The 12,490-nt window shown below is 41.0% G+C and overlaps 4 protein-coding genes and 1 non-coding gene across 5 annotated transcripts; 1 reads left to right on the top strand and 4 right to left on the bottom strand.

Moving 5' to 3' along the window:
- Positions 1–236: 236 nt before the first annotated feature.
- LOC111801708 (ATP-dependent Clp protease adapter protein CLPS1, chloroplastic) lies at positions 237–1,807 on the bottom strand. Its single transcript, XM_023685818.2, has 3 exons — positions 1,588–1,807; positions 763–910; positions 237–650 (listed from the first exon to the last, which is right to left on the bottom strand). The coding sequence occupies exons 1-3, from the start codon at positions 1,652–1,654 to the stop codon at positions 389–391; spliced, it is 477 nt and encodes a 158-aa protein (XP_023541586.1). The 5' UTR covers positions 1,655–1,807; the 3' UTR covers positions 237–388.
- A 131-nt stretch (positions 1,808–1,938) lies between these two features.
- Positions 1,939–3,544, top strand: LOC111801707 (tetraspanin-11). Its single transcript, XM_023685817.2, has 2 exons — positions 1,939–2,790; positions 2,940–3,544. The coding sequence occupies exons 1-2, from the start codon at positions 2,287–2,289 to the stop codon at positions 3,234–3,236; spliced, it is 801 nt and encodes a 266-aa protein (XP_023541585.1). The 5' UTR covers positions 1,939–2,286; the 3' UTR covers positions 3,237–3,544.
- Positions 3,545–3,604: 60 nt separating this feature from the next.
- Positions 3,605–5,799, bottom strand: LOC111801706 (calcium sensing receptor, chloroplastic). The gene is made up of 6 exons (XM_023685816.2): positions 5,472–5,799; positions 5,138–5,383; positions 4,623–4,815; positions 4,353–4,494; positions 4,138–4,269; positions 3,605–4,028 (listed from the first exon to the last, which is right to left on the bottom strand). Exons 1-6 carry the CDS (start codon positions 5,700–5,702, stop codon positions 3,779–3,781), a joined length of 1,194 nt encoding a protein of 397 aa, XP_023541584.1. The 5' UTR covers positions 5,703–5,799; the 3' UTR covers positions 3,605–3,778.
- A 133-nt stretch (positions 5,800–5,932) lies between these two features.
- On the bottom strand, positions 5,933–6,005 carry TRNAA-UGC (transfer RNA alanine (anticodon UGC)). Its single transcript has one exon. It is a non-coding gene; the product is annotated as a tRNA-Ala (tRNA).
- A 344-nt stretch (positions 6,006–6,349) lies between these two features.
- LOC111801724 (putative phospholipid-transporting ATPase 9) lies at positions 6,350–12,203 on the bottom strand. Its single transcript, XM_023685842.2, has 11 exons — positions 10,692–12,203; positions 9,239–10,581; positions 9,028–9,138; positions 8,665–8,941; positions 8,466–8,554; positions 8,251–8,365; positions 7,960–8,169; positions 7,739–7,864; positions 7,545–7,643; positions 7,250–7,441; positions 6,350–7,154 (listed from the first exon to the last, which is right to left on the bottom strand). The coding sequence occupies exons 1-11, from the start codon at positions 11,085–11,087 to the stop codon at positions 6,522–6,524; spliced, it is 3,591 nt and encodes a 1,196-aa protein (XP_023541610.2). The 5' UTR covers positions 11,088–12,203; the 3' UTR covers positions 6,350–6,521.
- Between the last annotated feature and the right edge of the window lie 287 nt (positions 12,204–12,490).

Below are 12,490 nucleotides of genomic sequence, written 5' to 3'. Positions count from 1 at the left end.
TGGAGCTGGAAACTTTGTGGGAAGGCAGAGATTCAGCTCTTGAAGGCTCAATCTATATGAAATATAATTCTTGAACTTATTGGTGTTATCCCAATCTAAGTAACAGAGAGAACAAAGAGGCCTGCAAAACCTCCCCCACTCTTACAATTCTCCTTAATGTATGTATGGGATATGGGGTGGGTGAGGAGGAAAACAGCACATATTCACTTAAAAACTGCGTACTACTAACAGAATAGTGAAACCGGAGTGAATGAGCATGCATTCGTAAATTGAAGTTTATTTCTTTATGAAGTATCTCTATTTATGTACATAATTTTGTAGCAGTTGATGACATTCAATATTTTAATATGGGCAGAAGAGAGTACATTACATAATCTATTCTCCCTATTCAACAACCATCGCTTGCAGGCTCAATTGAACTAAGCAGACCATTGCCTCTCAGCTGCATACAGTGATCTTCTGCATCCACTTGGGCGCAGATAATTACCACTGCCATCCCATTGTAATGCGCCTCCTGCATTATGTTGACTGCATTGTCAACTGTCATTCCAGGGATCACCTTCATCAGAACTTGCACAACATATTCCCGCTTATTGTGATTGTCGTTGTGTAGCAACACTCGGTAAGGTGGAGCTATTTTCCTTGATTTCCTGAACATCAAAATTGTATTGGAAGCTCAGCTCAGAGTTCTCAAATGCATACAGATCTTTACTTGCTCGCTCATACGCGACAGACATTCAGAGGAGGAGAATTGTTTTATACCTAACATTAAACTCAGATTCGCGGCCAGGTGTTGTCTTCTCTGTGGCTGGCTTTTCTAACAATCCTCCACCTTTTCCGAGCTCAGCAACTGATAGCATCGTTAAGATGCTCCGGTTTCTACATTGTTTATGAAAATAGTATTTATCCCCTATCACACAAATACCAATTATAAATGTCTAATACTCAATAAACATCTCGTGCAAGTTCAAGTTCTAAAATTTCTGGAATTCTGGAATTCATATACTTTGTCTATGGACTTTCAGCAATAATATAGATTGAAGTAAAAGAAAGAGAACTAGAGGAATTAAACTATTATTTTGGTAGCTAAACAATAACATTTCCTATTCATTTTGATCATTCAACTTCTAAAAGTTCTACATAGTCATTGAGCTTTCTTGCTAATCTCATGTTGATCCCTATATTTAGAAATTTTAATTCACCACGACATAAGAGTTGTGTGAATGCTGTTGTCACATATACAAGATTTTACTGAACAATCAAGAGTAGCATTATACTATTGCACCATAGATGCACACAGACACGCAAACAAGAAGATTCAGTTCTTCTCTGCACGATTTGCTTCCATTTGTAGTTTTTCCCCCATAATCAAACGCTTAGTTTTCCTCTTCGAGAAAAATAAAATTCAAACGAACTGGAAAATTATCATTCTTACATGCGCACGATAAGCGGATTCTGTCTCCACAAAGCCAGAAATGAGGTAAACATTGAACAACGAACAAAAATTTCTTAAAAAACATTTCATCTAGATTTGGATTAACGACATAGACAAGTTAAGAGGAGAAAATTCCTAGAAGGTGTGAATACCTGGCCTGGTGGAATTGAAGAAATGGTAGGGTGAAAGAGGCAGTCGACCGCAAATCGCAGCTTCCATGGCCACTCTCGCCCTCTCTGAATCTCTGTCGCTCTGCTTGAAGAACTGTTGCAGGATGAAGAGTGATTTGGAGGCGCAGATTTACAGAAAAAATGCAAACGAGCTTGGACCGAGTGGTTTAGTTACTGACGCGTGGGTTTCCTCTTCGCTAAACGAGCCCACCATCCCGCGATCTTTAGAAGGGGATAATGAACCTGGCGTCTCAGCCATTCATCCCATTTACGACGTCGTTTCAGCTTTTGTTTTCCTTTTTATTTTTAGACCCCTTTGTTTTAAAAAAATAGTCGTAAAAAAGAAAAAACTATATTTTGTTCTCGTAAAATTGGACTAAAATTATATTTGATTTGAATGCGTTCTTCTAATTGTAGATCCATCCATGAAGATGCATTCTTCTAATTCTGGATCCATAGGTGAGAGGTTTGGATTCCAACTCTGCAATGGCGGATGAATTAAAGAAAATGCATAGGAATGGTAGTGATTATAGGCCACCCTTACGCGAAGTTCTCTCCCTCTCCTTCCTCTTCTTCTAATTTCTCTCCCTCTCTGCAAATCCGAATCAGGCCTCAACAAATTTCCCTCCTCCTTCAATCAAATCACATTTCGCAGCTACACGATCTTCAACAACATTAACGATGTGTCGTTTAAGCAACATACTTATAAGTCTCCTAAATAGTTGCACGCTCATCATCGGCCTTATTGCCGTTCTCGGCGCCGTCCACGTCCGCGACCACGGTGGCACCGATTGCCAGAAGGTTCTTCAGGACCCTGCTCTTATCGTAGGAATCTTCTTCATCATCGTTTCGTTGTTCGGCCTGATTGGATCCTGCTGCCGCCTCAATTCGATCCTGTTTCTATACCTGATCGTGATGTTCTTGCTGATTTTAGGGCTAATGGCGTTTACGATCTTCACGTTGTTGGTCACCAATAGAGGAATCGGACGGGTCGTGTCTGGAACGGGGTTCAAGGAATACAAGCTTGGGGATTACTCGCATTGGCTTCAGAACCACGTCGTCAATGAGGAGAATTGGATTCAAATTCGGAGCTGTTTGGTTGATTCGCCTATTTGCCCAAGTCTTGCTGAGGATTATCATGAACAAGAGGCTGAGTTCATTAAGCAGAATCTCTCCCCCATACAGGTGCCTTTTTAATATATAATCTTTCAATTTTTAAAATCCGAGCCTTCGCTTCGCTTCGCCTCTTGTTCTTATTCCATCCAATTTGAAAATATGATGCAACCAGCTTCCATAAAACCAATCTTCTCTAAACCAACTTGAAGTATTTGCAGTCTGGGTGTTGCAAGCCACCGTCGTACTGCGGGTTCGAGTTCAAGAACGCGACCTTCTGGATCGCCCCCAAAACAGGGCCGGCAGTGCAGGACAGCGACTGCACCACCTGGAGCAACCAACAGAACATCCTATGCTACGACTGCAAGTCGTGCAAGGGTGGAATTCTGGCTAACATCCGTAAGGAATGGAGGAATTTCGCCCTTTTCAACTCCTGTGCCATCACAGTCATCACTATCATCTATTGCATTGGCTGCTGCGCCGTTAGAAGCAACAGCTCCAGCTACAAGTATTATTAAATGGTTCTTCTTAAATGCTTTGCTTCCATGCTTCCTTCATTACTGTTCCCTCTGTAGATTTATATGATTAACATTGATGCAAGTCCTCAAATCATAGTTATGTATAGATGCATTTTTTCCAGAAACGTTCGGGTTTGGCTGACTCGAGCGTAATGCATTCTTTCCATGCTTCCATGTGGTAATGTATGTTCTTTTAGTTCCTTCTACTTGCACCACATGTATGTGTGGCCTGTTGTTCAGGATTTTTTGATCGTTTGTAATGAAAAGCTATAAACAAAAGCTGTGCAGCTACCAAAGTCTTTCTTGTCTTCTCTTTTTGTCGAGAGTAATTAGGCCTGAATTCTTGAATTGTTTATGATCCTGGCTAGTGGATTAATGGATATTAAGATGATGCTATTTCTACCTTTTCACCATTATACAATACTGCAACCAGTAACTGGGGCCAAATATGAAGACAAAAGCAAGTCCAGGATTACTAATTTACAGATCCTATGGAGCGTGGGAAGGGAACCTGTTGACGGCCAGCAGGACTGGATGAAATTTTAGTCGGCACCAGGAAGCAATTTTTTACTAGATGCCGATGTCAGTGAGGTCGTCCCGAAACGTTTGGTACCTGCTGGGATGACTCGGGATGGCGAAAGGATCTCCGCCAATGAAAACTTATATGTATCTGTTCCTAACTGGCTCTTTAACCAACCTTTGCTACCTAAAAACCCATCGGTTACAATCCAGGAGTTCTTGAAGCCAAGGGCAGTGAGTGCTTTTGCAACCGCTTTTGCTGAGTCTGAGTATCTAAATTTCCAAGAAATTCAACATGGGAAAGATGAGTAAAGATAGGGGTGGATGATATATAGAAACGATTCACAAATAAAGAAGATCCAAGATAGGCAAGATGACTCACGATCCCAAGATCACTATATTGGAGCCTTTGTTGAGTTTCTTGAGATATGAAATTTTGATGGCTGAAAGTTCAGCTTCTAGTTTCTTTACATTTCGGACAATGCCCCGCAACTTGCTTGGTAATTCTTCCAAACTGAAACATTTTGGTGCAAATGCTCAAAAACTGCCCACATATTTGGTTGTAATTCATTGTGTGGTACAGAAATAAAAACTTACGGAATGGCAATTGACTGGTTCTTAACACTAGAAGGAAGGCGAGGAATGCCAGACTTGTCCTTCTCCTTCTCGGATCGTATATCGATTAGAAAGTAATTACTCGACGAAATTAGATCGAGTGTTTGAGCAGGAGAGAGTTCACCTAGTCAATCAAAACACAGTGTAGCATTAGTCAGACTAAATCACTCTAAACGGGAAATATCAAATGCAAAGTCTAAAGCCACTGGCTTTTTCTTGTAATGCATTTTTCATAAAAGAGAGTAGATGCACCTTTGTAACCACGAAAGCTGAAAGAGATGGCAGACCATATTGGAGGAAAAAGCAGGTATGCCAAGGCTAAGACTCCGGCAACTTCTGCAATTAGGAGAGGGTCGGCTGCAGAGAACTTCTCGACAGTCGATGAGGCTAAAGGTGTGGCACCTTCAATGACCTTACCAGTTTGTTGAGCGGCACCTACAACTGTCTGCAACCAAGGAAAATGTTTGGTGGGCGAATCTGGGTTTGATCAAAGAAAACAGTAACGATAGAAAGATTCTCCAATTGGCAGTCCAAGATGAGCTAGAAACAACAAAAGCTCTAACTTCATCCTTTGAAAAGTCTACTGAAACTCAGGTGCTCTGAATATTACATGATTTGAAGGAGAAAAGAATACTTTCTGGACGTTGATTCTGAGCTATAATCTTCTTGAAAATGTTAACATAAGATGAAACATGCTACTTCCTAATAAATCATATGGAAAAATCAGCCAAAAGTAGAACTTGGCAGTCCAATTAAGAAGCACAAACCTTAGCAGCACTTAGAACAGGCTCGGTGTCAATGCCAGAGCCCTCAAGTGCTTCTAGGGCTTTCTTCGAAGCTTCGGAAATTGTTGGAGAAGCAACCTTCAACGCCTCTTCTCCAGCCTGCTTCACGATCGGCAGCGCCGCATCGACGCCTGGCTTCAAAATATTTGTAGCAGAGTCAATGACCTGTTGTGCAATATCAAAGAAATTCGAACCCATTTCTTGAACCTGATCAAACGTCTTCTCCACCTACCATTCCACAAAAACAACAACGCAATTCAGATAAATGAATAATTAACAACTTGCTTTAAATCATGAACAGACGAAGCATACTTACATTGTCGAGAGACGAGATGATTTGGTCTTTGCTGAGAGCCCTAGCTTCGTACTGAGGAGAAAAAAGGGCTAACAGAGAGAGGGTAGTGGAGGCCGGTAAGGCGACGGAGATGGGACGGAATTGGGATTTGGAATCGGATCTGTGAGAGGAAGAATGAAGTGACGGGGAAGAAGGAGGAGGGTGATGTCTGGGAATGGCGGAAGCTCTGATGGCGGCCATCTTCATCGCCATCGTCACTAGCTCTGGATGACTGGAACAAAGAGTATGACACCAAGAGGCGAATGAAGAAGAAGAAGAATAAGAGTAGAATAGAAGGATTGAGGTGATGATTTAGTGGTGAGTGTTGGAGGTAGAAAAGCGCCAAATCCTTAACGAATAAAAGTGCCGTGGTTGGGTTCTTCGGCCATTTTTGGCCGTTCTCTCGTCTCGGGGCACAACACAACATATATAATAATAAGAAATGGAGATGCGGGGTATCGAACCCCGTACCTCTCGCATGCAAAGCGAGCGCTCTACCGTTTGAGCTACATCCCCATTGATATTGCACTGCCCGATTTAATTTAATTTACATATATATATATATGTAAATACATTTTCTCATAGTTCCCTAAGAGAGTTTGGAAATGAACCAGTACGTCCAAAATGCGGACCGAGAACTAAATGAAAAAATGTGACAAGAACTTGTAAACAAACTTTAAAATGCGAACCGAGAACTAAATGAAAAAATGTGACAAGAACTTGTAAACAAACTTTAGCACATTTGATATGATTATTTGAAATGAATACAACAATTAACATATTTCCTATGAATTCATTCAGGAAAAAAATACTTTTTTTTTTTTTTTTTTAACCATACGAGTTAGATATGGTCGTTTCAGCTACAAAAGCTTCGAACCCGAGCGGTGCTTCGCTTTGGTTGAATTGACAAGGAGCAGCAGAACAAAAGAATCTTTTATGTACACCTGTGTTGGGTAAACATATATACACTGAGAAGAAACTTCCCATGGAGAAATGTCAAATCTTTCTATGGTAATGAATCTCATCAGCAAACTAATGGTTCTTGAATTCTTGGACGTCTTCAAACCGCTTCGATGCTTCAAACCGAGCTGTGTAACCAACGGTCGTGTGTCGTAGCGATCTCTGTCTCACTACTTGACAGTATTCTGGATCGTTTGATTGCCCGTCTTCTTTCATCCATTGAATCATTTGATGGTACATTGGGAAGAACCGCATTTGGATGGATGCGTAGATGAAGTACGGGAGAAGGGAAGCTCCCAGAGCTAATAGTGTGAGGATCCAAAACGACGGTGCCGGGGCGCATGCCTCGATGAAGACCTGAAATGCAGTGGTTGATATGGTTGGGTTCATAGCTCCATATGCCATAAGGAAGAGGTACCAGAGAATGATGCTGCCCCAGATGAAGAGATGTTGAATGTATGTGAAGTAACTGATTGACAATGCCATTTGACAGTTCACAACCCAAACAACACAAGTGCACATGGTGGCACCCAGAATTTCCAACCCAACCACCTCTCCACTGTTGCGGAAAGCTTGATGTTCCATTGCCACAACACAGAAGAAGAAGATGATCACAGAACTCAGTAGTCCATTGAACACCCACCCGATAACTCGAACCCAACTAAACAACACATTTTGGACACCTTCTTGGTATAAAAGTGGGAACTGAAATGTCAAAACACAGGGCAATGAGCCATTTGACATTGTACTTGAGGTAGATAAAAGATTGCATCTATAAGAAATGGCGACGTTGGACTTACCTTAAGACAGTACCGGGACGAGACGTCTTGATCGAATACTCCCAATGCGATCACAGGGAGAGACGTAAAGAAGACGTTGTACAGCGAAAGGAACCAGTCATTGTATACAGCTTGGCCGGAGAATGATGCATACAACTCAAAGAAGAAGAGAGTGAACCCAAAAACGATGTTCTTGTAGAAGAAATAGCATATCTGCCGCAACAGAAACGCAGTCGGTTCGACATATTTCAAAACTTTTTCTCTGTTTAACAAGAAGCTAAGAACATAAAGAAATATTTATGGATCAAGTGTTTACCATGGAAGAGATCCTTCTGTAACACCAATGTCCATGCACAAGGAGAAGCCTCTCTAAATATCGAAACTGCGCTATTGCAATATCACTTGACATGACTGCCTGAAATTTAGAAACATAAACAAGTATGAAGCTGAGATCAATGAAACTTGTTTTGAACACTTAGAAGATACAGTGGGGATCTGTTTCATATTTACCTGCATTCCTTCTACACCGCTAATACCGATCCCGATATCCGCTTCTTGGAGCATTCCGACATCGTTTGCACCATCACCAACTGCTAGAGTGGTGCCTCCTGTTTTAACCTTAACCAATTGGGTAACCTGCATTTATATCAGAAGGTATCGTGTTATATTTCTTGATTTCACCAGCTGAATAAACACGACTCGGGTTTAGATAGTTGAAGAAGTATGGTTACTTGAGCTTTCTGTTTAGGAGATGATCTGCAGCATATAACTGAAGCACAACCAATGGCAAGCTCCAGAAATAGGTTCTTCACATCATCCTCCAAAGCGTAGGTGAGGGACTTTCCATCAATTATCAAAGCCAATGCTTCCCGGGTTTTGGTCGAACTCGAAAGTAATGCCTTTGCATCAGTTAGTTGCTGCATCACACTTTCCTTAAACGCCTGAGCATCAGTAACATCCCATCACTTGGTTGAGCTGAAAATTATAGTTAAGCAGCAGCTTTGTGAATTTGATTTATTTACCTTCATAGCTGCAGATTTTTGAGCATCTTCCACTTTGTCTAAAGCTTTTCCTTCCGGAGTCTCTGAACTGATAATAATTTGCCTCATTCCTTGTCTAAGTAAGCTACAAGCAAAGCTGAAGAGAGGACATTCGGATTCGGGAACGATAAGCCGTTAGCGTACTGAACAACATGAACTGATGCTCAAAAAATTGTATAGATTATTATGCTTCTTACCCAATATTGATGGCTGTTTCCATTTTATCTCCAGTCAGAACCCATATTTTAATTCCAGCTTGAGCAAGTTTGTCAATGCATTCAGGGACCTAGCAACACAAAATAATCAATAACTTGTCAGTTCATTAATTCCCTGTTTGAGTCAGGCAAGCTAGTTGTAAGAGTCGTTTCGTTTAGCTTTCCATGGATTAATTCATACCCCATTTTGAAGTTTATCTTCAACTGCTGTAGCACCAAGAAGAATCAAATCTTTCTCAACGCTTTCGGTTAACTGATCGATTATGCCATCACGATCCTCGCTCACTGTGTTCTTGGCTTTGATGAATTCTTGATGAAATGTATTGAATTCCTCCTCCTTCAGCTCGCGGTATGCAAGCACCAAAGTTCTTAAACCAGCATCCGCATACTCATTGATGTGCACCTTAGTTTGTTCTTCAAACTCACTTCCATTCTTTGCAAGTCTTTCAAACATAACACTGCATTTCAACGTAAAAATTAATATGAGAAGATTCACTCTTCTATGCATAGGCAAAAAGAAGAAAAAAGAAGTTAGTTTATGAACCTGTCAGCTCCTTTACAAAGTAGTAGCAACTGTCCCTCTGCATTTCTTACAATCACAGACATCCTCTTTCTTGTGCTATTAAATTCCAAAACATCCAGTAGTTGATATGATCTGCAAAACCAGCCATGAAACCAAGTGGTGATTATATGATTGGGTGAATGATTCATAAGATGACCATCCAAATATTAATTCGTAAGACCGGCGATCGAACCTTTCAACTTTTTTGGTGGAGGTCGGGTCGAACTCGCGCAGCAAAATGCTTGTCTGAGTCCTTTCATAGAATTCAAAACCGAATTCTCTGGCTGCAATCACAAAAGCTGCCTCGTCTGGTGATTCAGCTTCATATGAAATATTTCCAGTTTCCTCATCAATTTCTGGCAATGCAGTGTGACAGATGGCCAGTACCTGCAGGAACTTTTGGATTACATCGGCTCGAGGCTCCTTCACCCAATTACCTTCCATTATTCTATCATCCTTGAAGTTAAACCCCTTAATGAGTGGTTTTTCACTGCTAAGACGTGCATTGTTGGCCCCTAAATTTTCAGGTAAACTTGACTCCTTTCTTCTTGCAAGAGCTCTCTCTACTTCGGTGATTCCTCGCCCGTAAGCAGTCCCGCCCACCGAACACTTGATAAACTCCATCGAATTGCAGGTCAATGTCCCCGTTTTATCCGAGAGTATGGTGTCGACTTGGCCAAGCTCTTCATTCAAATTTGAGGTACGGGCATGTGCTGGCGTATCAGTTTCCTCATAGTACATATGTGTATCTTGGTTGATGAAGGCACTCTGCAGAACTTTGACAATTTCTATGGACACATACAATGATATGGGAATCAAATAGCTAAAAAGCATAAGAGATGTGAAAAATTGCAATACTGCTGCAGCTGGAGCATTTTTCGGGTTGTAATACATTGTGGTATCGTCTGGCCTAAGGTACCATCTCGTACTTCTTCCATTATCGATATCGTCTCTAGTTGAAACTCCGAAGAAAATCGACCCCGCAATTGATATCAAAACCAAGACAGCAAATAGGAAGAACACAACCTTGTCCATCCTCTTTTCAATCTTGCTTCTCTTGGAAGGAGGAGCAGTTGAGTTCTGCATAACCTTTGTATCACGACCTGTGAAGATCACCACGCCGTAAATAAAATCAGTGTTTCTCAGCTTCGAGTCCCGAAGAAGAAGCTGTTGAGGGCTGAGGGGGTATTGCTGATCTTCCAGCTCCATACTCCCCACAAAGGCATACAAGTTTGCATTCGGATCTTCACATTTTATTATAGCCTTGAAATTCTGGAAGCTGGAATCTTCATGCAAGTTCGAGCTCGCTTCTAATGCGTTCTTCAGTTTCAAATTAGTTTCCCCGTCGAGATTCATCGTCTCGACGTAGCAAATCGCTTCCTCATAACTCGACGAAAGCAGAATAAGATCAGCAGGGAAGAATTCATCCTTCTCCACTTTAACTACATCTCCCACCTTCAACTCCATCCATTTAGTCTCAACAAACTCGCCATCTCGAATATGAACTTTCACCTTCCTGTTATTCATCTCCATATCCTGAATACAATTCCCACAATCACATTCTGAACATTACAGTAATGGTTCAAATCAGAAAAAGGACATGCTTTCAGATTAGAGCAGCAGTTGTAATTTCAAAAGGGATTTACCTGTTTGGTTCTCTTCCAATCTTCATGGGCCTCTTTGGCCATGGTGGCTCCAATAACAACAACAAGAGGAAGAACATTACTGACGGGGGAATAGGGCGAAAGAGGGGTAAAGGAAAGGAAAGCACAAAGGAGGAAATACAAGTTGGCGACCCTTCTGAATTGCTCAAACAAGGATTTGGGGAAGAATGAAGCAACGGTATATTTGGAAGTTTTGACATAATTGTCTCCATAGTTGAGAAGACTTGCCTCAGAGCTATCTGGATCGTTACAGTAAACTACCCTGGAGAAACCAGGCCCTCCAATTAAAGAATGCTCGTCTTTGAACGAAGCTCTTCCACAAGTAAAGGCATGAATCCTTCTGAAATGCTGCCTCCTTTTTCTTCTGCCACCACCCATTTTAAACCCCAACTAAAGCTTCTAATCCAAACCCTTCTGACACCTCGCTGATTTCTCAAAAATGGTCCCTTCAGACGGAGGAGGAAGAAGAAGGAGCTGAAAATAAATGGGGAAAAACTGACAGAAATTGAATGTAGAATGAAAAGTGGAGGATTTAAAGGAAATCCAGAGGCTTAAATCTGAAAGCCCCAAATGGGCGGGCAGGACAGGACAGAGACGGCAGATTCTATGAAGCAGACGAGTTTTGTACTGTTGAAAACTTCTCTGTTTTGTTTAGGGAGGATATACCAAATCCTAAGCCCTCGGATTTGACTAACACCTTTGAAGACAAGGCGGCAAATAAGAGATGGGTTTTTTACCAACTCGACCGAAAACTCATCTTAACTACTACGATAAAACTACAACAAAGGGTAGATTTTGAATCTTAAATGAAAGCCTAAAAAGTAGAAACAAACCCAACCCCAATGGGATATCGAAAACTCCACCATTTTAATTTTTTTTTTTTTTTCCTCCTTCCCACGGCTGCTGCTTAAACAATATGAAACCAGAGCTGGAATCTGATGTCAACGGCCAAATCAAAGACCAGAGATGGCGGAGACTTTTTCAGAGAACGTTGACCAAGCCCCTTTTCCCCTTCTGCAAGTCAATAAATTTTGATCTCAGCTCAAAAAGGTAAAGATTTAGCAGAGAAGAAGAAACAGTTATACTCTGTTTTACTCTGTTTCAATCTTCTTTTCACTAACAACAAGAAATGGGCTGAAACTGAATCTGAATCTGAAACTGAAACTGAAAATGGAAACAATCTTCAAGAAAGTGAATAAATGAAGTTCCCACAGGAGTAAAACTGGGTTGTCACAGATTCAGTGAGTAAATACGAAACCCAGATGGGAATTTTGTAGAAAAAACGAGGGATGGGTTATAAAATTAAAACAAGAAAAATAGTTTATTGGCTAAAAAAACAGCGGATCGTGAGGTGATGGTTGTCAGAAATGGAGACGAAAACAGTTTTAAATGAAGGTTAATGGAGAGTGAAAGCGAGAGGAGAAAGAAGAGGAGGGAGGATGTACAGAATATTTAGTTAAAAACTTAATTTGACGACGATGATGATGATGATGATGATGGCGGATGAGGCTGCGTTGGGTTAGGGTCAAACTGGACCATTCACATGCTTCAAATATATTATCATACGAGCTCATTTCCCAAATTACCCTCGTTTCATTTCCGAAATTACCTCTGGAAGGTAAGCCACTATTTTTTATTTATTAATTAATTTTGTTGTCTTCCGAGGCAATTATCTAACTTCTCGCTTACGGATGAGAAAGTGCCCAACGACGACTTTTCCACGTCTCCCCTCACTAAAATCATTACTTAAAAATAATTATTATTAAAACCAATAATGTTTT

Source organism: Cucurbita pepo, chromosome 9, assembly GCF_057944985.1.
Source record: "Cucurbita pepo subsp. pepo isolate OVF chromosome 9, ASM5794498v1, whole genome shotgun sequence".
In the NCBI taxonomy this organism is placed as follows: domain Eukaryota; kingdom Viridiplantae; phylum Streptophyta; class Magnoliopsida; order Cucurbitales; family Cucurbitaceae; genus Cucurbita; species Cucurbita pepo.
This window is presented reverse-complemented; position numbering and strand designations above follow the sequence as displayed.